Source organism: Cervus canadensis, chromosome 22 (genome assembly GCF_019320065.1).
Source record: "Cervus canadensis isolate Bull #8, Minnesota chromosome 22, ASM1932006v1, whole genome shotgun sequence".
NCBI classification, from domain to species: domain Eukaryota; kingdom Metazoa; phylum Chordata; class Mammalia; order Artiodactyla; family Cervidae; genus Cervus; species Cervus canadensis.
The window spans coordinates 380,896-406,676 of NC_057407.1; the positions used below are offsets into that span (position 1 = coordinate 380,896).

Consider the following 25,781-nt stretch of genomic DNA (forward strand, 5'->3'; position numbering starts at 1 on the left):
TACATTGATCTATGTGTCTGTTTTTAGAGCGGCCTTTTTTGTTTCTTGGCTGAGCAGCATGTGGGATCTTAGTTCCCTGGCCGTGGGTAGAACCCGTGCTCCCTGCAGTGGGGTCTTCACCCCTGGACCAACAGGGGAGCCCCTGCGTATCTGTTTTTGTGCCAGTACCATAGTGTTTCCAGCACTGCAGCTTTGTAGTGTAGTCTAAAGTCATGGAGTGTGACTTCTCCAGCTCCATTCTTTTCTCTCAAGATTGTTCTGGCTGTTCAGGGTCTTTTGTGTTTTTATGCAAATTTTAAAATCATTTGTTCTAGTTCTGTGGAAAATGCCATTAGTATGTTGCTACGGATTGTGTTGAGTCTGTAGCTTGCTTTGGGTGCTATAGTCATTTTAGCAACATTCCAATCTGGAACATGGTATATATCTTCATCTGTTTGTGTTGTCTTCAGATTTATTCATTAGTGTCTTACATATTTTATTTTTTCCTCTCTGTCGACTCCTTCCCCTTAGCTTATATTTGCCCAAGATTCCCAAGAACTTTATTTTCTACCCACCTCTAGTGGTGTGGACGCTGTGCCTCCCCATCTATTGTCCTTGTGATTGTGTGTGTTTATTTTAAAAAATCTAAATTCTGAAATAATCTTAGTTCAAATAGAAGTTGGAGGAACAGTGCAGAGATCCCACACTCCTCCCGAGTGATGACACTGTCCATGCACCACAGCCTGGGGTCTCTCCTCAGCACAGTGATGTTTGGGACTGGACAGGCCCTTGTGGGGGCAGCGTCCTGGCACGGTGTGATGCTCAGCAGCACCGCTGGCCTCCACCCATTAGATCCCAGTGGCACCCCAGGTAACAAACAGAATTGTCCCCAGGTGTGACCAGGTGTGTCCAAAGCACCCCAGGTGAAAACTGCTCTGTGTTAGCTTTCTTTACTGCTCTAAGAAGCTGCTGCTCACTTCCTGACTGGAAACAGCACTGTGGCTGTGGGGTCAGAAGTCCGACGTGCTGCCAGATTCTGGGCTTGGAGTCCCAGGGCCGCGACCCCGACGCCAGCTGGAGCCTCGGTCCTTGCTGGGGTTCTGGGCAAGAGGAGGCCTCACGCTCCTCCGGCTGTTGGCGTAGTCCAGCGCCTTCCCACAAGCCCTGCCTTCTCAGGCTGGCAGCAGGCGCCCACTCCCTCTCGGGTTTGGATCTCCCCCAGCTGGTAAAAGTTCCATGCTTTTAAGGGCTCCTGTGGTGGCCCTGGGCCTGCCGGTTCGTCCAGGCCTTGGACAAGGCTGTCCCCTCCAGCCTGGGGATCAGGGTGTGGACACGGTTGATGGGCCTGCCCATCATGCCCCATCGGACAGCAGAGGTCACAGACAGGAAGATGCACTGCCGTGAAGTCTCAGCTGACCCTGACCTCCTTCGGGGCCATCAGCTCTCACACGCACTTCTTGTTTATGTCACTACTGGGTTCTGGTGTACAGGTCTGCCAAATTTTATCAGAAGTATTTATCACACACATTTTTTCACATAGCCACTCCCACAGTCAAGGACACAGAGCTGTCCCGTCAACCCTGTAAACCCCCTTCTTCAGCCCTGAGGTAGGAACCGTGGGTCTCTTGTCTGTGAAGCATAATTTTCTCATTTTGAGGCTGTTGTGGGAGTGGGATTATGCGTGTGTCACCGTTGGGGCTGGCTGTTCATTCCGCTCAGTGTAACACCTCTGAGGTCCATCCGGTTGCTGGGGTGCACCCGCACGTTGGCCCGGGTGGTTGCTGACTGGTGCTCCATCGTGTGGATGTGTCAGACTGTGTGCCTGTTGGCCCGTGTGAAAGCCGGCTGAGCCGTGTCCAGTCTGACTCTGCAGATGGAGTCACAGCGTCTGTGTACACGTCCAGGGTTCTGTGCTCAGTGCAGTCCAGCCCCTCAGGCGTGTCCGACTCTCTGCGACCCCATGGACCGCAGCACGCCAGGCCTCCCTGTCCACCAACTCCTGGAGCCTACTCAAACTCATGTCCATCGAGTCGGTGATGCCATCCAGCCATCTCATCCTCTCTCATCCCCTTCTCCTCCTGCCATCAGTCTTTCCCAGCATCAGGGTCTTTTCAAATGAGTCAGCTCTTTGCATGAGGTGGCCAAAGTACTGGAGTTTCAGCTTCAGCATCAGTCCTTCCAATGAACACCCAGGACTGATCTCCTTTAGGATGGACTGGTGGGATCTCCTTGTGGTCCAAGGGACTCTCAAGAGTCTTTTCCAACACCACAGTTCAAAAACATCAATTCTTCTACACTCAGCTTTCTTTACAGTCCAACTCTCACATCCATACATGACCACTGGAAAAACCATAGCCTTCACTAGAGAGACCTTTGTTGGCAAAGTAATGTCTCTGCTTTTTAATATGCTACCTAGGTTGGTCATAACTTTCCTTCCAAGGAGTAAGCGTCTTTTAATTTCATTGCTGCAATCACTATCTGCAGTGATTTTGGAGCCCAGAAAAATAAAGTCTGACACTGTTTCCACTGTCTCCCCATCTATTTCCCATGAGGTGATGGGACTGGATGCCATGATCTTAGTTTTCTGAATGTTAAGCTTTAAGCCAACTTTTTCACTCTCCTCTTTCACTTTCATCAAGAGGCTCTTTAGTTCTTCTTCACTTTCTGCCATAAGGGTGGTGTCATCTGCATATCTGAGGTTATTGATATTTCTCCTGGCAATCTTGATTCCAGCTTGTGCTTCTTCCAGCCCAGCGTTTCTCATGATGTACTCTGCATACAAGTTAAATAAGCAGGGTGACAATATACAGCCTTGACGTACTCCTTTTCCTATTTGGAACCAGTCTGTTGTTCCATGTCCAGTTGTAACTGTTACTTCCTGACCTGCATACAGGTTTCTCAAGAGGCAGGTCAGGTGGTCTGGCATGCCCATCTCTTTCAGAATTTCCCACAGTTTATTGTGGTCCACACAGTCGAAGGCTTTGGCATAGTCAATAAAGCAGAAATAGGTGTTTTTCTGGAACTCTCTTGCTTTTTCGATGATCCAGTGGATGTTGGCAATTTGATCTCCGGTTCCTCTGCCTTTTCTAAAACCAGCTTGAACATCTGGAAGTTCACAGTTCATGTATTACTGAAGTCTGGCTTGGAGAATTTTAAGCATCACTTTACTAGCGTGTGAGATGAGTGCAATTGTGGGGTAGTTTGATCATTTTTTAGCATTGCCTTTCTTTGGGATTGGAATGAAAACTGACCTTTTCCAGTCCTGTGGCCACTGCTGAGTTTTCCAAATTTTTTGGCATATTGAGTGCAGCACTTTCACAGCATCGTCTTTCAGGATTTGAAATAGCTCAACTGGAATTCCATCACCTCCACTAGCTTTGTTCATAGTGATGCTTCCTAAGGCCCACTTGACTTCACATTCCAGGATGTCTGGCTCTAGGTGAGTGATCACACCATCGTGATTATCTGGGTCGTGGTGATCTTTTTGTACAGTTCTTCTGTGTATTCTTGCTACCTCTTCTTAATATCTTCTGCTTCTGTTAGGTCCCTACCATTTCTGTCTTTTATTGAGCCCATCTTTGCCTGAAATGTTCCCTTGGTATCTCTAATTTGCTTGAAGAGATCTGTAGTCTTTCCCATTCTATGGTTTTCCTCTATTTCTTTGCATTGATGCTGAGGAAGGCTTTCTTATCTCTCCTTGCTAGTCTTTGGAACTCTGCATTCAAATGGGAGTATCTTTCCTTTTCTCCTTTGCTTTTTGTTTCCCTTCTTTTCACAGCTATTTGTAAGGCCTCCTCAGACAGCCATTTTGCTTTTTTGCATTTCTTTTTCTTGGGGATGGTCTTGATCCCTGTCTCCTGTACAATGTCACGTAACTCCATCCATAGTTCATCAGGCACTGTGTCTATCAGATCTAGTCTCTTAAATCTATTTCTCACTTCTACTGTATAGTCATAAGGGATTTGATTTAGGTCATACCTGAATGGTCTAGTGGTTTTCTCCACTTTCTTCAATTTCAGGGTTTTGTGTACACCTGACCTTCTCCGCACAGATACGCAGGAGGGGATTGCTGCATCATCTGCTGAGTGTGTGTTTAACACTGTAAGATGTGGTTAGGCTGCTTTCCCAGGTGGCTGTAGCATCTTACGTTCCTGATGGCCATGTATGGGTGATCCTGTCGCCGTATATTCCTCCTGTGCCCGACACTAGCAGTGTTTAAAAGAATAGAATGTCAGTAAATGAGACGTTGGCTGCTCTGGTTGATGCGCACGGGGCTCGCGGTCTGCATGTGCCCTAGTCACTGACGACGCTGGTATTTCCTCACATGCTCCTTAGCATCTGTAGATACTCTTTGGCAAGGGGTCCGTTCAAGTCTTTTGTCTGTTTCCTAATTGGATGGTTGTTTTTTTCACTGTTCAGTTTACAGAGGCCTCTGCGTGTTGTCCTCTATCAGACACGTGATTTGCTAACGTTTCTCTCATCACTGTCTTTCACAACAAAGCTTTTAAACTTTGCTAAAGTCCAGCTCATGAGTTTTGTCTTTTGTGGATCGTGCTTTTGATGTCATATTTAAGAACTCTTCACCTAACCCTTGGTCATGAAGATGTTTCTCCTGTATTTTTGTTTAAAAGGTTTATGGTTTTACATTTCAATTTAGATCTGTAATCTGTTTTCAGCTCTTTTTTGCATAATGAATGAGGTTTAATTTGAGTTTCATTTCTTTGTTCTAACCCTGCTCTGTGGATTCCACAGACCAACTTGCCACAGTCTCCTGGTACCAGCATCATAGCACTTCAAGTGGGATGTGGAAGCCTTACCTCATTTATGTGTGCTTTCCCTCCCCCTTTAATGAAATTACTTACGTGCATGTTGAGAACCACCTCAGTGCTGCAGTTTTTACTCTCTAGTAATCCTTAACACCCGAGAGGAGAAGCACTCCCCTCCTGGTTCAGTGCCACCCCTTTCTTCATCCCTGACGCCCCAGCCTTCGCTCAGCGTCCCCTCCCTGCCTTCCCCACTCCCTTCCCCTCGTCTCTTTCTTTCAACAGTACTTCCTTCCTTGAGACAAACTCCCTCTGACGGAGCGGGTGTGCAGGGACAGGCTCTTCTCTGTCCCCTTCACTGGTCAGGCCTGCTTCTCCTTCACTAAGAAGGTCCTTTGATGCCGGCTTCAGGGTTCGTGGCTTCTCTTCTCTCAGCATCTGGGAGACGTGCCACTTCTTCCTGCCCCACGGTCTCTGGTGAGAAGCCCACTGTCGCTTCATTTATTCTCCTGTAGGTAGCATACTGTTTATCTGTGGCTACTTTCAAGATTTTTCTGTGTCTTTAGTCTTCAAAAACTTGGTTGTGATTTGTCTGGGAGTGGATTTCTTCAGGTTCACCCGGTTTCACATTGATTCATTTTCTTGAGTCTGTAGGGTTTTTCCCACCAACTTTGCCAAGTTTTAAATCATTATTTCTGCAAATATTTCTTTCTGAGTCACACATTTTCTTCTTTTTTTCTGGGACTGTATTTTTGAGTGTGTGTTTTTTTCCCCAATTTTCATTCTAAACCATTCTTTTTAAAGTTACAGTTTTAAAATTTTCTCATATAAAGTTTATAACATCCAAACTTTTTCTGAAAGAATAACTTGATGAAGTAATTCCAGCAAAAGTGGTAATAAACCTGATAAAATATAAATGGGCATTAAAATATTAGTGATTCTGTAATAGGCAATGTAAACTTATATAAAACTTGTATACACACACATACATGCACACACATATACATGTGTGTAACCACTTTTCTGCCTTCTGGTGTCACCAGTGAGATCTGACGGCTCGTAATCCGTCCTGCTCTTGTACTTTCCACAGCAGACTTGCTTTAAGCTGGTTGTACTCCCGGTTGGTTTCCCGACTGTAATGTCCTGGAAGAGGGGGTGTCCTGTTCACCTTGGTAAGCCTAGTCTCTGTTGCAGTGCTTGGTCAATTAGACATCAGCAAGTGTTTGTCCCATTGGGTTAAAATGTGGAAAACAGACGCGTCAGGAGAGACGCTTCAGCTGATGTGTTGGGTCCTCTGGTCCTACAGTTTTCCAGCTGGAGGTACTCCAGTCTTGTTTGGCTCCACAGAGGTGTGTCCCTCCTGGGGGCTGAGGGCCAGCCCCCACAGAGGCCATGGCTGTGCGTCCCACCTTCCTGGAGTGCACGGTCTGGCGGGCCGTGCACGGGGGTTCCTGCGGCCCAGGAGGACCTCGGAGGGAGCCCGGGTGTGTGGCATCCGAGGCATGTCCCGTCTCACAGGATTGAAGTCTGAGGCAGGAAGGCTTGTGATGCACTTGATGTGTTTCGTGGGACTCAGTCAGTGTCCATTTTTTCTCCTTTTCATTTCAACTTGTATTTCAGGAGCTGGAGAATTTCTCTCTGGCTGATTCAAGTATTGGGCACTTCAGAGTTGCTCGTCTCGTCAGATTTTTCCAGGGCGGTCGAGCACAGAGGTGGACGGGAGCGGCATGTCCCAGCAGGTGTGGGGGGTTAGTTCTGGCTTGGTTGGGGTGAGGCCTGTGCTTTTCTGGCAGAGGTGGGCTTCTCTGGTTGGCGTCACCCCTTCTGGCAGGTGGAAGAGTTTGGTTCCCTGAGTGGTGAGTGGCCCACAGGTGGGAGGCCCCCGGGCCCACGGCTCTGGGGCGGCAGATGAGGGGCGACTGGCCTCAGCGCCTGCTGTCCTGGGGCCTGGTGGGACCTGGTGCCCGCTCAGGGCCCATGAGCCCCCTCACCAGCTGGACCCGTGAGCGAAAGCCAGGGGTGCAGGGTGCGTGGGAAGCAGTCTTGCTGTTTTCTCTTTGCAGTCTGCTACCTTGGGGGTTTGCCAGATAGATTTTCCTCAGTTCGTTGTTTTTTTTTTTTTAATGAAAAGCTTTCCTGGCAGCTGTCGGAATGCCATGTTCAGGGCACTGAGAGTTACCAAAGACGGCCCAGGTCTCCGTCCTGTCAGCGGTCTGTAGTCTCACATCTGTGCCCCTGTGGGTGAGGCAAGGCCGCTCCCCAGGCTGGGGCTCCATGGGCCCCAGTGACTGTGCCTCTTCCCTGCTGGGTCCGGGTCAGCACCACCTGGAGGCTGGGCCGTGCTGAGGCCACTCAGCCAGGCTCAGGCCCGTCCCTGGGCCATTCTCCCTGCCCCGGGCCTCCCCCACTGGCAGACAGCCTAGGGGCCTGGCGCAGGGTCGGAGTGGCTGGACCTGAGGGAGTGGCGGCCGAGGGCAGGGTCCCCATGTGTGGCCCCGGGCGGCCCGGTGCAGGGGCCTTCTCCCCTCTGCTCACGTGCATCGCGAGGCCCTCTGTCCGGGGGGGTCGGGGATGAGCTGCCCTCCTGCTCTGCGGACAGGCGCCCTGGAGCTTGACGCTAGCCCCCCTCCTGCTCCGGGCTCTGCTGAGGGAGCGTGTTCCCAGAGACCCACTGGTCTCGCAGAGTGACCGGTGCCTCGACCCCGCAGCCTGACCCTCATCACGTTCCTCAGCTGCGCCGGCTGCGCCTCTACCCCGCGTGTGTTTTCTAAGAGGAAATAAATGGAGGCACAGGAAGCGGTAGCCTGTCTATGCGGCCGGTGAGTTCAGAGACCAGTCACCATGGCAACCTGGTGGCCTTCACACCTCCGCGGTTAGGAGGACGGCCTCTCCCGCCGCCCACGTGACAGCTCGGCTGTGGCTGCCTGAGCCTGGGCCGCAGCCTGGACGGCACCCTGCCTCCCTGGGTCTGAGCCCGCTCTCCGGGACAGCACCCTGCCCCCTGTCCCCCGGGTCTGAGCCCGCTGTCTGGGACGGCACCCCCGTCCCTTGGGTCTGAGCTCACTCTCCGGGACGGCACCCCCCGGCCCCCGGGTCTGAACCTGCTCTCTGGGACGGCGCCCCCTGGCCCCTGGGTCTGAGCTCACTCTCCAGGATGGCACCCCCCGGCCCCCGGGTCTGAACCTGCTCTCTGGGACGGCGCCCCCTGGCCCCTGGGTCTGAGCTCACTCTCCGGGATGGCACCCCCCGGCCCCCGGGTCTGAACCTGCTCTCTGGGACGGTGCCCCCTGGCCCCTGGGTCTGAGCCCACTCTCTGGGACGGCACCCCCTGCCTCCCTGGGTCTGAACCTGCTCTCCGGGATGGCACCCCCTGGCCCCCGGGTCTGAGCTCACTCTCCGGGAGAGCACCCCCCGCCCCCGCCGCCGCCACTGGTCCCCCGGGTCTGAGCCCGATCTCCGGGACGGCGCGCCCCGGCCCCCGGGGTCTGAGCCCGCTTTCTGGGATGGCGCCTGGGTCTGAGGCCGCTCTCTGGGATGGCGCCTGGGTCTGAGGCCGCTCTCCGGGATGGCCTGGTGTCGCCCGTGGGCCTGGGGAGGCCTCAGCGCAGACCGCGCTGCTGGCCGTTGGGGCTGTGTCTGCTCCGGGGCTTCTGGGGAGGTGGGGCAGGCACACGAATGGGGTTTTAAGGTTGGGTCTGGCAGGTCAGCTTGCAGCTGCTGGTGTGGTCCAGGCAGCTCCAGCGTCTGTCCCCATATCTGTTTCCACTGGCTCTGCCCTTCCTGCAGGGCCGGCCTGTCCTCTGAGCCCCTCAGCACATCATAACGGGAGTGGGGCTGCAGGCTCTTCCCAGAGCACCTGCAGACCAGCTGGGTTCCGGGTCCTGGACTCCTGATCCCTCGTCCGAGGGCGGAGGTAGCTCTCCTGTCCCCCAGGCTCTGCACCTTGTGGGGAGGTTCCAGCTTCAGCGGGTGGCAGGGCTGGAGCGGCGCGGTCGGGAGCAGGACACCCTCAGCTGCAGGGCCTTCCCGAGACAAGGCCACGTGGGTGGGGCTGTGACAAGTCGCCCGCCCTGTGGTTGCAGGTGGCAGCGCTGACCATGCGTCCAGTCTGTGCTCCTCAGCCCTCGCTGCTGAGTGGCCTGAAGTGACGGTGGCCGCCTCTGACCGAGGCCTCTGGGGTGTCTGCATCACAGGGGTGCCTGTGTGTGTGTGAGAGTGCCTGCCGGTGCGTGTGTGCCCGTGGCCCCAGAGCCCCACGCGGGGAGCCCCAGAGCGCAGCTCAGGCCCTTCCGTGGCCGTGCCCCCGGGGTTGCGGGCCTGGCTCCGACTCTGATTCTGGAGGGGCTCCCCGCCGAGCGGGAGGCGCCTGCCTGGTCTGCTCCTGGGCTTCCTCTGTCATGGCAGGCTGTGTGGCTCAGGGGAAGGAGCCAGCTTGGAGGCCGGCCTGGGTTCTGATTGCGGCCCTGCCCCTTGCCAGCTGTGTTGTTGGGGTGGCAGGCACCTGGGAGGCCCTGCGGTCCTGTTTCCACCAGGACCCCTTCTCTAGGGAGCAGCCCTCCCTCTGCCGGAGGCTCTTATTCTATGAGCCGGCCACCTTCTTAGCTGGCCAAGGGCTTTAAATGTGTGTACACTGTGTTCATGTAAGTGTGTGTTTTACTGCAGTCTAGAGAGGGCTGTGGGGATCCGCCCGGCCCAGGGCTCTCCCCAGCCGTGAGCACGCCTGGCTGAAGACCTGGGGTGGCTGTGCATCATGAGGGCCCCTTGGCCCCGCCTGGCGAGCAGTCCCCGCAGAGGACACGGGCACCCTCCCGCCCCGGGCCTCTCTCCCCACGCGCCGTGCTCCCCGCGCTCTCCCTGTTGCGGCAGGTGTCCTTGTCTGCAGGGACCGCTGCTCACGGCCAGGCCGTGTGTGGACACTGAGGTGTTTCCGGTTTGGGTCCCGAATGGGCGACGCGGGGACAAGTGCTCCCTGCCCGTGCTCTGTGGCTGTGAGTGCTGGTTCCTGGTGCTCTTCCCGGAGTGGGACTGCAGCCCAGTCCTTTTAAGGGCTTGCACGGATTTCCAGTCCCTCCAATAGCCTGTGAGCGCCTGGGCTCCGATCCTTACGCCCCTTTCTTTTTTTTAAGTCGTATGTTTTATTCTGGAAAGCACCTATGCACCTGGTTCAGACACAGAGCGTTAACCTGGAGGTGAGTGCTGGGACCGATCCGCTGCTGGCCCCCGTGAGCCGACTCACCCCCTTCCCTAGCGTCAGATGCCGCTGCGGGACTCTTCTGGCGGAGAAGTGCAGTTGTGGTCTGCATTTACTGATGCTTATGGAGGTTGAGTACCTTTTCAGATGTTTATTGGCCATTTAAATAGCCTCTGCTGTGAGATGTCAGTTCAAATCTTTTACCTATTTAGAAAAAAATTGGGTTGTCTTTTCCTATCAGTTTGTAGGCGTTCTTTATACGTTTTGAATCCAGCCTTTGTTGAAGGTACACAGCATGCCTCTCCTCTCCCAGTCTGGGGCCTGCCTCCTTACTCTCGGAGTAATCTCTTTTGTTAAGTCCCATTTGTTAGATTTTTCTTCTGCATTTATTTCTTTTTGTTTTCTGTCTAGAACATCTTTGCTTATATTGGGTCATGAAGATATTTTTCATTTTTTTTTTCTTCTAGAAGCACTTAAAAAATGCCAGCTTATTATAGGTATAATTCACATAAAATTCACCCTTTTAAGGCATGCAGGTTATTGTTCTCAGCATACAGTATTCATAGAATTTTGAAGTAATCATTACTGATTCTAGAACATTTTGCACCATCCCCCCAAACCATTAACATTAGTAATAACGCCCTGTTCCCCCAACCCCCATCCCTAGAAACCATTGATCTACTTTCTGTATCTGTGGGTTTACCTGCTCCGGACATGTCATGTAGATAGACTCGTGTCATATGTGGTCTTACTCTGGCTACTTAAGCCGAACGTAATATATTCAAGGTTCACCTATATTGCGGCATGTACTGGTGTTTCACTCCTTTTTATGGCCAAGTGGTGTTCCACCGTGTGGAGAAACCGCAGTTTATTTCTCTGCTCATCAGCTGATGATATTCGGATTGTTTCCACAGCCTGGTTATCCTGGATAATGCTTATAAAAATATTCATAGGTGGGTTCTTGTTGGACACAGGTTTTTGGTGACTCTTACCTTTCTCCTCTTGGGGCTCTACCAGACTGTTCCTCAGAGAGGCTCCCTGTTTCAGCTCCTCTCCAGCGTGTGGGTCTGGCTTTGCTGTATCCTGGTCGACCCTTGTTACTGTATGAAATCTTGACTGTACCTGCTCTGGTGGGTGTGAGTGGCAGTTCCTTGTATTTCGTGTCCTTATTGGCCATTTGTCTATGTTCTTTGAGGGAAATGGCAACCCACTCCAGTACTCTTGCCTGGAAAATCCCGTGGATAGAAGAGCCTGTAGGCTACAGTCCATGGGGTTGCAAACAATCGGACACGACTGAGCGACTTCACTTTCACTTTCACTTTGAAGAAAAGTTTATTCAGATCGTTTGCCCTTTTTATATTTGAGTTGTAAGAGTTCTTTCTGTGTTCTGCATACAAGTCCCTTATGAAATAATAATTTGCAGATGTCTCCACACATTCTGTGCCTATCTTTTCACTTTCTTGGTGATGTCCTTAGAAACTAAAAGGTTTTAAATTCTGATGAAGGTCAACCAATCTGTTTTTTCCTTTGATTGTTTGTTGTTTTGGTGTCATATCTGAGGAGGATCTGTTGCCAAATTAAAAGACATGAAGATGTACCCTTATGTTTTCTTCTAAGAGTATTAAAGTTTTAACTCTTAAATTTAGGTCTTTGGTCCATTTTACGCTCTCTGTGTGGTGTGAGGTGATCATTCCTCACAGAACGGTGAGCTGTCCGTCCCAGCTCCCTTCTTTTGCTCGTGGATGTCCTACTGTGTTGGCGTCACCCTGTCCCTCTGGAGGACTGTTGACTTCTGTATCGTGTGAACTTGGCACCCTTGTTGAAATCAGCTGACTGTAAAGATAAACCTTTATTTCTGGGCTCTGAATTCCTCTCATTGGTTTATATGCCCTCATGTCACCACCACACTGTCTTACCACTGAGCTTGTGGAGAGTACTGAAGTCAAGAGATGTGAATCCTCTGACTTTTTTCTTCCTCTTTTGACTCTGGGATTCCTTGAGATTCTATGTGAATTTTAGGGTGTATTTTTATGTTTCTACAGGAGAAAAAAGGCAGGTGAGATTTTGATAGGGATTCTACTGATGCTGCGTTTCAACTTTTAAAAATCTTTCTCATTAGGTCTCTAATCTAGCATGAACTAAAGTTTATAAAAGGTGCAGGTAGGGGTACTTTTGTTCGAAAGCTTGTTCTTGCCTCCTGGATTGCAGGAGGACCTCTGTCATTCAGCAGCTGACTGGGCCACGGCTGTTTCCAGACTCTGTTCCGTTCAGTCACTTTCTTTCCTTGGGTCAGTGGCGCCCTTGTTGTTGTAGCTGTTCGGTAGGTCTAACCACCTTGTACATTAGATCCAGCTTTGTTGTTTTCAAGACTGTTTGACTCTCTAGGTTCTGTGCATTTCTGTATCAATCTGAGCATCAGTTTGTCAGGTTAACATCTGTAGATGAATTTGGAGAGAGTTGCAGTCAGAACATCCTCGAGTCTTCAGTCTCTCTCCCCTCTCTTCCTCTCTCTCACCCTACCTCTGTGTCTAGGCCTTCTCAAAAACGTTTCATAGATTTCTGTGCAATAATATCAGATCTTTTTTGTTAGATTTATATTTCAAAATTACTGGGTATTTTATATTTTTGGATGCTAATGAAAATGGTATTGCTTTTCATTTCGTTTATTTTTTTAGTTTATTACTAATATATAGAAATATGATTAATCTTGTATACTGACCTTGTATCCTGTGACTGATAAACTCACTTATTATTGTATTATTATTAGCTTCTCTGCTGTACTGTAGTTTCCTTAGGTTTTCCTACATACAGTCATGTCATCTGAGTGTCATGGCAGTTTTACTTTCTCCTTTCAAGTTCCAGGATGGGAATTATTAAAATTTTCATTTACTTTCTTGCCTTGTTGTACTGGCTGGACCTCCAGTACAATTGAGAATAAAAATGGTTACCGTCATTGTCTGGGTAGCATTCTCTTGGCTGTGGAGGTGGAGGGAAGCCCAGTGTTTCACCATCGAGTCTGGTGCAAGGGCAGGTTTCCTGGATGCTCTTTGTCACGTTTCTGGGCTGAGTTGCAGTTCTGCTGTGAGTGTGTGTGGAGTTTTGTCAGTTGCTTTTCTGAATCTGTTCATGCCCGTATGTTTTCCCCTTTATTCCATTAATGTGCTGAATCACACCTGATGGCTCTAAGGCGAGATTCCCGAGGGTCATTCGGGTGGAGCAGCCTCTGTCCTTGCTGCCTGGCTGAGCTTCTGCTCCCGCCCTGGGCCCTTCTAGGGGGTCTCTAACGTCTTGTGCACAGCGTGTCGGAGTGGCCAGTCCCTGAGGAGTAGTTCCACCGCGTGGGCTGTGGGTGCCCTGTGTCCCCGGACGCCAGAGGTTCCGGCAGCGGGTGGGACTGGCAGGGCCCTCTGCCACTCCTGGAGTTCTGCCCAGAAAGGCCTGCGGGCAGCCTCAGCCAGGCCCCGTGATTGCTCCCGTGAGCTGAGCCTCTGCCTCCGTCCCTCCCGGGACCCTCTGACCCACACACCTGGAGGCCGTGCCGGGCACTTGCTGCCCCTCACAGCCCCCGGGAGACGCATCCTCCCTGCCTTCAGCCTCTGCTCAGAGAGGCCCATCAGGGACACACCCCGGGCCTGCCTCCTCACCTCTCGGGTGAGCTGGACGTTGGCCACGGGATCCCCCTCATCTTGGCCGCCAACTTCCAGCTCCAGCAGAGATTGGCCTTCAGGGGGGCAATCCTGAATGTCCGTGTCCCTGCCTGAAACTCTCTGCTTCCCATCGCTGAGGCCCCCCCGCCCCTATGGCATCAGGCTTCCCCCGCTGCCCCTCTGTGGGGCAGATGGGCAGGGTGACTGCAGGCCTCGGGCTCCTGGAGTTGCTCTGTCCCCAGCGGTGCGCTGGTTTGTTCCCTCTGCTTCCTGGGTCCCCAGGAACAGGATGCAAGTGACCCGCACTGGCAGCCTGACCTGGTGGGGGGCTGGTGTGGGAACAGGTGACCCCAACTGCCACAGGCCAGGGAGAGGAGGACGGGCCCCACAGGGCAGGCCTGGCCGGCGCAGTCTGCGTGCTGGGACTCTGGCTTCAGGGTCATCCCTGTGGGTGGAGCAGCTCATAGACTCTGCCCTCAGGAGTGCTCCCTGGGGCCCAGGGTAGTCCCCACGTGGGGAGCCGGGGAGTGAAGGGAGGCGGCAGTGTCCACGGCTCACACGCCCACACACAGTTGGCTCTCAGCAGGGTGACAGCCCGCGATCACTCCCAGGGCAGGGAGCTCCCCCGGGAGTCGGGGCGTGTGTTGCAGGTGCTGTGGCCGGATCTGCCCCCGTCAGGACAGGGTGCCTCCTGTTGGCCCGGGTTGGTGACCCCTTCTGTGGGTGGGAAGGTCTGCACTGCTCGAGATGGGTGTCAGCGTGTTTGCTCCGAGCAGCGGCAGCCTTAAGTGACCGAGGCCCAGCCTGCTGTGGCTCTCTGTCCCGGGCCCTGAGGAGCAGCGGGGGGTCGTGAGCATGGCCCCCGTGTGTGCACGGGCAGTCCCGGGGAGGGGCAAGTGGGTTAGCTCCCTGGAGACTCTTGAAAGCTGTGGCTTTATGTGGGGGCCTGAGCTGGGCTTCTGATCACGTGAGCGTGTCAGTTCAGTTCCGAGGGCGTGTGGTCGATGCCCGCCCACCAAGTGCCCTGCTGGACGGACAGGGGGACTCGGGCTCCCCGTGTGAAGCGTGGGTGTTTGCAGGGGGATCGACAGATGAGGGAGCGCAGCGATACTCGGGAGTCGGTGCGCTGGGTGTCCAGGGGCTGATGGGGGGTCTGGTTGGCCTCAAGGGAAGGAGTGGTGGCAGCCAGTCCTGGCGTGGCCGCGATACCCGCCCTCCTGCCGGGAGCAGGGCAGCCGGGAGGCAGGCTGGCCCGGGGTCCAGGGCCTGAGCCAGGCGCCCGCCACACGGGGGGACAGCACGCCCTTGCCCCCACCCTCCAGGGTGGGCGTTTCCCAGGGCCAGAGGGTCCAGGAAGGCAGCACCTCGGAGAGTCCACCCAGCTGGCCGGCCAGGCGCAGGGGAAGAGGTGCCCTGCTGGAGGAGCAGAGCCTGGAGCCCGGCCTGCCTGGGGGGGTGGCGTGCTCAGGAGTGGGGGTCCTTCGGTGCCACAGCCATCACCCGCTGGGGGCCCAGGGTTCTGAGCAGACACCCGCACACCCCGCACCTTCCCTGTCCTCAGCGGCCAGCAGAGCAGCCTCCATCCCGCACCCCTGAGGCCCCCGCCAGCGCTGGGGCCGCTGTTGCGAGTCCCCACACACTGTGGTCACGCCCGTCATGGGGCCGATGGGGCGGGGACGGCGCTGCCCAGAGCCCTTGTCTCTCTGGGGCCTCAAGACAGGCACAGGCTCGGGGTGTGACCAGGGCCCCGCCATCCGTCCAGCGTGTCCTCTCCCCTCTGAGGGCCTCTCGGCTCATGTCAGGCAGGCGGGTGATCGGGGAGCCTCCGCAGGGGCTGGGCAGGGGGGCGGGCCCCTCGCGCAGCAGCCGGCTCTGCCTGACACCTGTGTCCTTGTCCACAGCCCGGTTCTGTGCGAGGGCCCTGGCCCAGGCACGGGCTGTGTGAGCCGGTCTCTGAGCTCCGGCCGCTGCAGCCTGAGGAGCTGCGGGCGGCCCCATCCCGCCCCGCCTCCCCAGCCTGCCCATCTGCCGACACCAGGGCGGCGTTGCCCTGCTGCCGCCCCGGGCAAGAGGGTGGGGTTATTCTCTGCGTTCCTTTATGAGAGGTGTGCAGCTGAAGGCCGCGGGGTCTCCCCCGTGATGCTCCGGGCTGCCCTTGTGCAGAGGCAGCTCTTGCAGCCGCTGCAGATGCCGTGTGCCTGACAAGAGGGATCAGGCTGTCCTCCTGGGCAGCAGCCTTCTGGGTCGGCTTCAATGAGCTGGGTTTAAAGCGCGAATCACTCAGATCATATCATGCTCCTGCTCAGAGCTCTGGGCTGGCTCAGATTGGCACACCTGGCCTCCCTCCGCCTTCCTGCTCCCTGGGCCGAGTCCGCAGCCTGTTCCCAGGGAGGCTTCTGCCTCCCTGGTGTGGTTCTGGGGGCCGGGGAGAGTCCGTGACGGTGGCATCTCAGCTCTGTGCGTCCTTGCCGGGTGGCTCTGGGAGACTGTATCGCTCTGTGCCTCGGTTTGCTTGTCTGTTAAGTGGGTTCACTTGCCCCCTCCTCACCAGACGGTTGGGTGGATTGAAGAAGCGCTGAGCTGCTGTCCGTTGACTTTTATACAGGGTCAGTGCTTTGTGCTGCCTCAGCCCTGTTGCTGAAGAGTCACCTCTGATCCCCGTTTCTGTTGTAACTGAAGTTGTACCTTACACCCCGTGTCTGGGTGCTGCTGAGAGGCAGTGAAGGTGCAGAGTGTGGGGCTGGTGGGTCAGATGCAGGGTCGCGCAGGGGAGCCAGCCTGCAGTTCCCGGGCTGGTTCTGCTCTTACTCTGCCGGGGTGGAGCCTGTGTGCCCTGCAGGTGCCCTCCTGGCTCACTCTGTCAGTGTTTTCAGAGAGTTAGTCTCTGACTCAGAGAAGGCGTGGCATCCACTCCAGTCCTCTTGCCTGGAGAATCCCATGGACGGAGGAGCCTGGTGGGCTGCAGTCATGGGGCTGCTAAGAGTCAGACACGACTGAGCAATTTCACTGTCACTTTCACTTTCATGCACTGGAAAAGGAAGTGGCAACCCACTCCAGTGTTCTTGCCTGGAGAATCCCAGAGACGGGGGAGCCTGGAGGGCTGCCGTCTATGGGGTCGCACAGAGTCGGACACGACTGAAGCGACTCAGCAGCAGCAGCAGCAGCAGCCTCTGACTATGACTATGGGTTTGTCCACGTTCTTTGGTCTGTCAGATCTGTTTGATGTATTTTGGGTTTCTGTTATTTGGTGCATTGTTGTTGTTCAGCCACTCAGGCGTGTCTAACTCTTTGCCACCCGATGGACTGCAGCACGTCAGGCCTCCCTGTCCATTACCAACTCCCGGAGCTTACCCAAACTCATGTCCATCAAGTCAGTGATGCCGTCCAACTGTCTCATCCTCTGTCGTCCCCTTCTCCTCCTGCCTTCAGTCTTTCCCAGCATCAGGGTCTTTTCCAAGGAGTCAGTTCTTCTGACTCCAAAGTATTAGATTTTCAGCTTCAGCATCAGTCCTTCCAATGAATATTCAGGATTGATTTCCTTTAGGATTGACTGGTTTGATCTCCTTGCAGTCCAAGGGACTGTCAAGAGTCTTCACCATTCTTCGGCGCTTAGCCTTCTTTATGATCCAACTCTTACATCCATATATGACTACTGGAAAAAACGGTTAGGTGTGTACACATTTATAATTGTTTCTCTTCTTGCGTAACTGTCTCTTTTATGACTGTGAACTTGCCTTCTTTATATCATGTGTGGTAATGTCTCTTGTATTGAATTCTCCTTTATCTGGTATTAATACAGCTTCACCAGCCTCCTTATACTTAGTCTGCCCTTTGTATCCTTTTCCCATTTCTAAAAACCTTTTTGCATCATTTTTATGAATCACGTATAGCTGGAGCTCTGCCTTTGCGTGGGGGTGTGTCGTGAGCAGAATAATGGCCCACACAGATGTCTGCACCCTGACCCCCGGGCCTGTGATAATGTCCTCTCTCCTGGTGAACGGGGCTCTGCAGTGTGACTGGCTTAAGAGTATGTGACGGGGAGAGGACCCTGTATTACCCTGGGGAGCCCAGTGTCCTCATCAGGAAGGAGGGAGACAGGAGAGGCAGAGAAGGAGGCGTGATGCCATCTCAGAGGTCCGGGCACCGTGAGGCCAGGAGTCAAGAAGCAGAGGCGACCTCTGGGTGCCGGGAAAGGTGAGGAAACAGTCTTCTCCAGAGCTGCCAGGAGGAAGCAGCCCTGCTGACACCAGTTTTAGCTGAATGAGACCCCCGAACCTTCTGCCCTCCAGAACTGTACGAGAATCAATCTGTATTGTTTTAAGCCACTGAGGTTTTGGTAAATTCTTGAAATAGCAATAGGAAGCTCACGGGGTAAGTCTGTTTGGTGTGATCCTTGGTGTGCGTGCCTTTAAACCCACCATTTGGTACTTGCTTGCTTTGTTTCATCTGCCCTTTGTTCCTCTGTTGCTACTTCCTTGTAGATTTTTTCGAGGGAGAGGGTGGAGATGAATCAGTATATTTTAGAATTTCGTTTTATCTTCTCTACTGATTTTTTATTTGTGCCTTTTTTGGTTACATTTTTAGTAGTTATTCTCAAAATTACTTTTTAAAAAAAGACTGTGACAATCTATGCTCAAAAAATGTTCAGTTACTTCAGGAATTATTTAAGAACTTCACAGAAGCGCCCTGCCTGGGATTTTTCTGAGCTTCTCAGATCTATTTGTGGCCTTTAATTAATTTTGGAAAATTCTTGGCCTTTATCTCTTCATCTTTTTGCCTGTCTTTCTCTTCTCCTACTGGGACTTCGATAAACGTGTGCTCTGTCGTTTGGTACTGCCCTGCAGATCTTGGAGGCCCTGTTTCATTCTGTTTTTCATGCTTTGTCTGTTTCTGTTCAATCTGAATAGTTTCTAATGACTCATTTCCGTGTTCATGGGTTCTTTGCTCTGTCCACAGTCTGCTAGTGAACCACGATCTCCCGCATTTCCCTTTTGTTCTGTTCTATAGTTTGGGTGGTGTCAGTGATGGTGGAGGAGGGACCTCTGAAGACCCTCTCTTCCATAAAAGCAATGAAGGTGCTCAGAGCCTTTTTTTTTTTTCAGAACTGAAAATTGACCAAAGGCTTGTAGCCATCCAGAAGGTCAGGAAAAAATGGTGAATCTCAGTAAGGACAGCGAGCCTTGTGGCATTTCAAAATGTCCTATTCCCATCCTCCTCTCCCCAGCTAAGCAGTGACCTTGAAAACCAGCACACACGTTCATGGTGAAGCCCAGCAGCCTGGGCAGAAGAGGACGGTGTGGGTGTGTTAGTCCCTCCATCGTGTCTGAGTCTTCTTGACCCCCCGGACTGTAGCCCGCTGGACTCCTGTCCATGGAATTCTCCAGGCAGGAATACTGGTGTGGGCTGCCATCCCCTTCTCCGGGCGACCTCTCCGACCCAGGGATTGAACCCGGGTCTCCTGCGTTGCAGGCGGATTCTCTGCTATCTGAGCCACTGCTGCTGCTGCTAAGGCACTTCAGTCGTGTCCGACTCTGTGCGACCCTGTCCCTGGGATTCTCCAGGCAAGAACACTGGAGTGGGCTGCCATTTCCTTCTCCAATCTGAGCCACTAGGGAAGCCCAAAACCGACTGGGAAAGGACTGGAGTCCTTCAAAGCCCCATCCCCAGAGGTCAGCATCCTTTTTCCTGCTTGGGGGTTTCCTGGAGGACCCCACTCACACGGCTAGCCTTATTGGCTGTTACTCAGGTTGCCCAGTGGAAGCAGCCTTTCCCCTGGGGGTGTTTGCTGTGAACCATCAGAGCCCATTGTTGAACACTGTGGCTGCCTGACAGGTGGGGGAGAGTTTGGTGCAAACAGTGGGGTAACCCAAAAGCTCAGGAAGAAAAGCTAGAGAAAGGAGGGACGTAGGAGGCTCTGAAAAGTTGCTGACGTTTTCCTGGGAAGCTGGAGGCCTCCCACGCTGGGTCAGGCAGCCCTCAGGGAGACCTCAGGGCTTGCACACTCAGACACGCCACGCCAGACGGTCAGAGGCCGTGGTCAGAGACAGGGTCTTGGGCCAGCAGGGGCTGTTGGCCTCGGCGAGGGGGTGAGGGGGGTGCCTGCCTCCCCATGGGACGTCTCCACCGCTTCCCCTGTGGTGCCCACCCTTTCCTGCTGGATTCTCCGGCGTGTTAATCATAGTTATTTTAAAGTCCCTCTGCGTTAACTTCAGCATCCGGACCATTGTCGCAGCTGGCTTTGTTGAGTGTTTCCTCTTGTGGTACATCTTTATTGTTTTGTGTGTTTAAATTTTTGATTGAATGCCGAACCTTTTGCGTAAACAAATCAAAACAGTGGGCCCCACACTATGTATTTATCTCAGTGAAGGGTTTTCTTTTGTTCTGTGAGATCCTCGGTGTGGGGGGGCTGGGTCTTTGATAAGTGGCATATAGTAGGGTTTCCTTTTTCTTTTCTTTTATCCAAAGTGGAATTTTTTTCTTTAAGGGTAAGATTATTTGGTTTGCATTTTATATTAATTGTTGACAGATAACAAGTCACACGTTGAGTGGTTTTAAGCAGTGACCACGTGTGACAGTGCAGTGACCACGTGTGACGGTGCAGTGACCACGTGTGACGGCACAGTGACTACGTGTGACCGCGCAGTGACCACATGTGACGGCGCAGTGACCACGTGTGGTGCTGCAGTGACCACGTGTGACCGCGCAGTGACCACGTGTGACGGCACAGTGACCACGTGTGATGGCATACTGACCACGTGTGGCGCTGCAGTGACCACGTGTGACGGCACAGTGACCACATGTGATGGCATAGTGACCACGTGTGATGGCATAGTGACCATGTGTGGCGCTGCAGTGACCATGTGTGATGGCACAGTGACCACATGTGACGGTGCAGTGACCACGTGTGACTATGCAGTGACCACGTGTGACCGCGCAGTGACCACGTGTGACTGCGCAGTGACCACGTGTGACGGCGCAGGGACCACCTGTGACCGCACAGTGACCACGCGTGACCGCGCAGTGACCACGCGTGACGGCGCAGTGACCACGTGTGATGGTGCAGTGACCACGTGTGGTGGTGCAGTGACCACGTGTGACAGTGCAGTGACCACGTGTGACTGCAGTGGCTGTGGGGCTGCACTGGTCATGGCTCGTCCCCTGCCCTGGCCTCTTGCGGCCGTAGTCTTGTTCCAAGCCCGCCAGGCTGTTGGGCCGAGGCTCCTCAGCTCCGCGCTGTGGGATCATCCCCAGAAGGCAGCTCGTGACCCCAGGTGGGTGGGCTCCATGTCTGTGGGTGAGTGGGGGGCGCTGGACCGGGACCACGGCTGCAGCCTCCCTGGAGCCTGCCACCTCTCGCCCAGCCACCGCTACGTGTCAGGGTTTGGGGGTCACTCCGGGCCAAGTGCAGGGCCCAGGACCCTGGGGACCCTCTCAGAGGCCACGATCCCTGATTCCTGCAACCTTGTATGGGCTCTTCTCTTCTTCCCTCTCCTCCCCTCCTCTCCTCCAGCACCCACGCCCATCCCCCCATCTGCTCAGACCCCCTGCCCCGCCCTCCTCTGCTGCCACCCCCCAGCGCCCCCATCCTGAGCAGACACGGGGCCCTGGGCTCAGCTCTGTGCTCTGCCCGTCTCCCAGCCCCTCCGTCACGGTGTCCTGGGGAGCTCATCTCTCTGCTGAGCCCCCATTTCCTCATTTCCTCTACTGCCCTCAGCTTGGGGCTTGTCTTAAGACATTGGGCTCCTTGTTTTGAAGGAATTTTAATTTATAATATTTGCCTGTGTGGGGGCTTGCCTGTTTCATTAATTCTTCTTTTTTAATGAGAAGTTCATTTACCTTTTTAAACACCTTAAACTTACATGTTTAAATTCCTTTATCAACTGGAAATTTGAACAGTGGGTGAATATTTGATAATGTTAAGTAATTCTTTCTTTTTTTTTTTGGTATGCAATGCTGCTGGTTCTGTTTAGGAAAACAGAAGTCCTTATTTGTTAGAGAAATACTGAAGTGTGTGAATGTGGGGTGATCTGCTGTAGGGACCTGGGGGACAGAGGGTGGACACCAGAGACAAAGCAGAATTTGCCCTCGTTTATCATCCGATGCTTAATGATGACTGTCTGGCTTTTTAAAAGTTATACATTTATATTATTCAATATATGTTAATATTATTGTATTATCTGGGTTTATTTAGTATTATTTCAATACAGTAACACATTTTTACATAATAAAAAGTTTTTAGAAGTCCCGTATCAGTGTCCTGTCACGTGAATCTGCAGTGACTGCTGGTTTGCCGACAGCCTTTCTGACCTTACACTTCCTCATGTGTTTGGAGTTTGGTTTGCAGGCTTGTTTTGAGTTGAAGGTTTGACTGTGGCCTTTCTTTGTTTCTCTGTTTTCTTGTCTCGTTGTTGAGCATGTTCATGGTGGCCTACACCTGCCCCGGTACAGGCCCGTCCCGCGCTGCCCAGGTATGGCCTGGGGTGCACGGGCCTGGAGCCTGGGCATCTGGGCTGAAGGCAAGTCCGAGCAGACTGAGAACCACAGCCTAACGTGGGATCCCCAGGATTTTCACTGCAGCTTCTTGTTCTGGGGGAGCCCTGGGCTCTGGGGGTGAAGCTGGCCCCCTACCCAGCCCTGCCCAGACCTGTGGCTTCAGCCTCACCAGCCTTTGCGCCTGTCTGCTCTGTTGGACGTTCATATCTTGTCTGTGAGCACGGCCTGGCCCCTGTGGTTGTCTCCTCCGCTTGTTTGGAGCAGAGCAGGTGCATGAGTGTGCTCACCTGCTCCCTTGACCGCATCACGCATCATCCCCGCCCTTCCCTCCCCCTTGAGGGACCGTGACCTGTGAGCAGGCCTGCACAGTGGTGATGCTCTACTTCCATGTTGGGCAGAGTGTGCTTTATTCAGTGCTTTCTCCCAGAAGACAGTTGTGAAGCATCCTTAGGGAGATGGCCACTATGCTGCGAGCCCCTGGCCACTGCAGTCGCCTGTTTTCTGTCCGCTGGTATCTGAGCCTCATGAGGCCAGCACCTCCACCCGCCCCTGCCTGGGGCCCCGCTCTCCCCGGACCCTGCCCCCTCACTGGGGCCCCACCCCTTCCCCGGGCCCCACCCCAAACCCCGCCCCCCTGCTGCTTCTCAGGTCTGCGTGTCACATGGCAGCACCGCTCACGTTCTGCTCTGACCTGGGGCCTCTGCGAGCCCGCTGTGGACTCTGTCGTCTGTCCTCCAAGCCTGGTCCCTGTTTGGCCGCTGGTCTGGGTGCTGTCGCCTGCTCTTTCTGCAGCCCCTGCGCCAGGCCTGGCCTCGGGGTTCTCAGGCGGAGGCAGGCTGGAGTCCCTGACCTGGGAGGGCCCAAGGGCTCCGGGGACACGGCCTCCCTGCGAGGAGCAGGGCGCAAGTACCTGCCCCGCCCGACCCGGGGTCGGGGGGCTGTTGAGAGTCCTCCGGCTGGGTGAGGGTCGGGAGGGGCTGGCCGGGTAGCTAGGCCTCAGCCTGCCGTGACCCTGGGAGGCCCTCGGCCTTGTGCACCAGCCATTCTCTTTGCTCCGTCAGGAGGCTGAGGGCAGCTGCCCCCCAGACCTGGGACGCTGGGTTCCCACACTGCTCCCTTCAGATCCCTGGCCCCAGACGCAGATGCTCAGCAGGAGGAGGACATCGGGCGTGATTTGGTGGCACGTGTGTGCGGTGCTTCCATGCTGTGAGCCTGGGAGCCGTGCAGCTCCCGTCCAGGCCCCATCTGCCCAGACTCGATCCCTGCTCCCCCGGCCCCCCGCCCCCTGTGGCTTTGAGCTTCAGGGCTGCGCTGAAGCCCCTCTGTCTGTGCGTCATCTTGGGGTCTGGTCCCTCTCCTGCACCCGGCCGATGCAGGGAACACACTTGCCCGCGTCGGTGTCGCAGGGCCCTCCCTGGGTGGCAGGTGGTGGCCTGGTTCCACGTGGGCTTCAGCTCCTAAGTCGCCAACAGCTGACTGGATTCTGCTCTCCCCACAGGCCAGGGAGCTGGAGAGCCAGGAGGCAGAGCTGAGACGCCGCGACGCCTTCTGCAAGGAGCAGCTGGGGCGCCTGGAGAGGCAGGTGGGTCCTGGGGGTCCAGGGAACTCGCCCCTGCGGGCTGCTCTGGGAGGAGGCCTCGCGTGCAGTAGCCTCATGTGGTTGCTGGTTCTCCGGGGGCGGCGATCAGCAGCCCATCCTGCTTTCCTGAAGGTGGGCCTCTGAAGTGAACGAGACGCGGAGACACCACACCTGCCCCCTCCAGGCCCACAGCGACCCTTGGAAAGCCGGTTGTAACTTGCTCACTGTTTGGGGGGCTTGCTTTGTTGATCGTGATGGCATTTTCAGACGAACGCCTGAGAACGTGGCAGGGGATGGTTGGAAGGTGAGTGTGTGGCTCTCCCTGCGCCTGAGCCCAGGGCCAAACCCCGGTGCCCACCGTCCCCTGGAGGCTCCGTCTCGGTTTGGAGCTTTGAGGCTGGCGGTGTCTCGTGGGCTTGACTGCAGCCTGTTCCGTGGAGCCTGGCCGTGGGGCAGGAGAGCGCGCTGCCTGCTCCATGGCTGCCCTCCGGTGCCCTCGGTGTCTGGGGGATGCCAGCGTGTGAGGGGTGCTAGCAGCGGGCCACCCTCCTCTGCTGTGTCCTCAGCATCCCGTCCGCCTGCCCCACGTCCTTGGTTACGTCCAGACTTCCTGCTTGTGCTGAGAGGCCCTTCTAAGAGGGGTCTGCGTGCCCGGTCGTGGGCAGTTACTGAAAGCGTCCAGGAGCCCTGTGGAGATGCTTAGACACCAGCCCTTCGCATGACAGGAGCTGGGGCTCTGGGGGGAGGCGGAGGGGCTGGGGAGGGCTGGGGCAGGCCGGGCGGGCCTTCTCCGCGGACAGCTCTGTTTCTGTAATAGGAGCTATTGCTGTTGTATTTCAGTATAAATTCGGCCTTGTTTGTTGAAGGCTCAGACCTTGACATTCTCAGCTTCTGTGCACAGAGCTTCAGGGACTGGCTGTGTCAAGCTCCTCTTTTTTCCTTACGTCTCCTGTTAAGCTTAGACACTGATGGTGGAAACCTGTTTAGGGGCGTTGGAACTGCAGCTGGTCATCCTGGACTCCCAGTAGCTGGGAGCTGGTGGGCGGGGGGCGGCGGGAAGGTCAAGCTCTTGCCCTGAGGACACCGTCTGACCCACTGCGCACTCGGCATCGTTGGGCAGGAGAAGCCGGGGAGCCGCGGAACGCGGCCCTGTGTTCTGGGGAGCAGAGTTCGTGACCCCTGTGTCCTCGCTGGTTACTCTGTGGGATGGCTCGGCCTGTGTGGTATGTGGTGGTGAGTGTGGGAGGCGTGTGAGGCCCCCGCAGCAGCCCCGTGTGAAGGGCCCGCATCCCGCATGGACAGTCTCCTGGGAGCATGCCCCTGCAGGAAAGGCCCAGGTCTCCCGGCTCGTTCCTCTCCCGGCCTCTGGGTCCCCGCGCCCCATCCAGCCCCGCGTTTCCTGATGGCGGAACTGGCTCCTCCTCTGCACCGTGCATCCTCGTCTGTCACCCGCATGAGGGGCGTCACTCTGATGGTCTCCTGGCCCGGTGGCCACGCCCCGCCCCCGTGCACGATTCTCACGGCCTTGTCTTCCCTGCGCCTCCTCGCCCCGCCATGGACGTCGCCTGCTCGGACCTGGTATGCCCGTCCCTCTCCCCTCTTCTGGCCCAGCTCAGTCCCCCGGCCCCTGCCCTGGCTCTGCCCCAACGTGGTCGTTTGGCCCTGCGGAGCGCCAGGTCAGGACACCGTTCTTACAGGATGCAGAGCAGAGAGGTGGTGGGAAGGGCCCTCTGTGGACAGCAGGCCCTGCGCAGGTCCCTGCAGAGGGCAGGCCATCCCACCTCCGTCAGCAGCAGCTCAGGCCCCCCTCCAGACAGTGGACGTGGGGCCGGGCAGGCTCTGCTCCCACGGCGGGCAGCCAGCCGGTGCTGTCCGGGGCTCACGTGGGGCTGTGTGTTCTGCAGGGACACCGGGGCTCCTGGGGGCATCTTACCTGGAGCCGTTCTGAGTAAATATGAATGTCTGCAGCGGTCTCAGAGGCCTCAGAGTTACAGGGTCCTGGCTTCTCAGCTCAAGCAGAGGGAGGTTGGCTTATTCACCCGAGTGAGAGTCTCAAGAAAGCACATTTTACGTGAGGTGCTTTGGGGTGTACGGAATTCCAGCCTGCCCCGCTTCTGGGAGGACTGTCC

The 25,781-nt window shown here is 55.0% G+C and overlaps 1 protein-coding gene across 11 annotated transcripts in view; it reads left to right on the forward strand.

The window, feature by feature from the left end:
- The window catches only part of CHCHD6 (coiled-coil-helix-coiled-coil-helix domain containing 6), a 100,293-nt gene that overhangs the window by 52,608 nt on the left and 21,904 nt on the right, over positions 1-25,781 (forward strand). For 6 of the 11 annotated variants that reach the window (XM_043443077.1, XM_043443078.1, XM_043443080.1 and 3 more), the window contains exon 5: positions 23,572-23,655. In XM_043443077.1, the coding sequence (XP_043299012.1) occupies positions 23,572-23,655 (84 nt within the window). Of the gene's footprint in view, positions 1-5,055; positions 5,220-23,571; positions 23,656-24,335; positions 25,231-25,781 lie in introns of those variants that run through there. The other 5 variants (XM_043443083.1, XM_043443079.1, XM_043443081.1 and 2 more) reach the window with 5 other exon arrangements.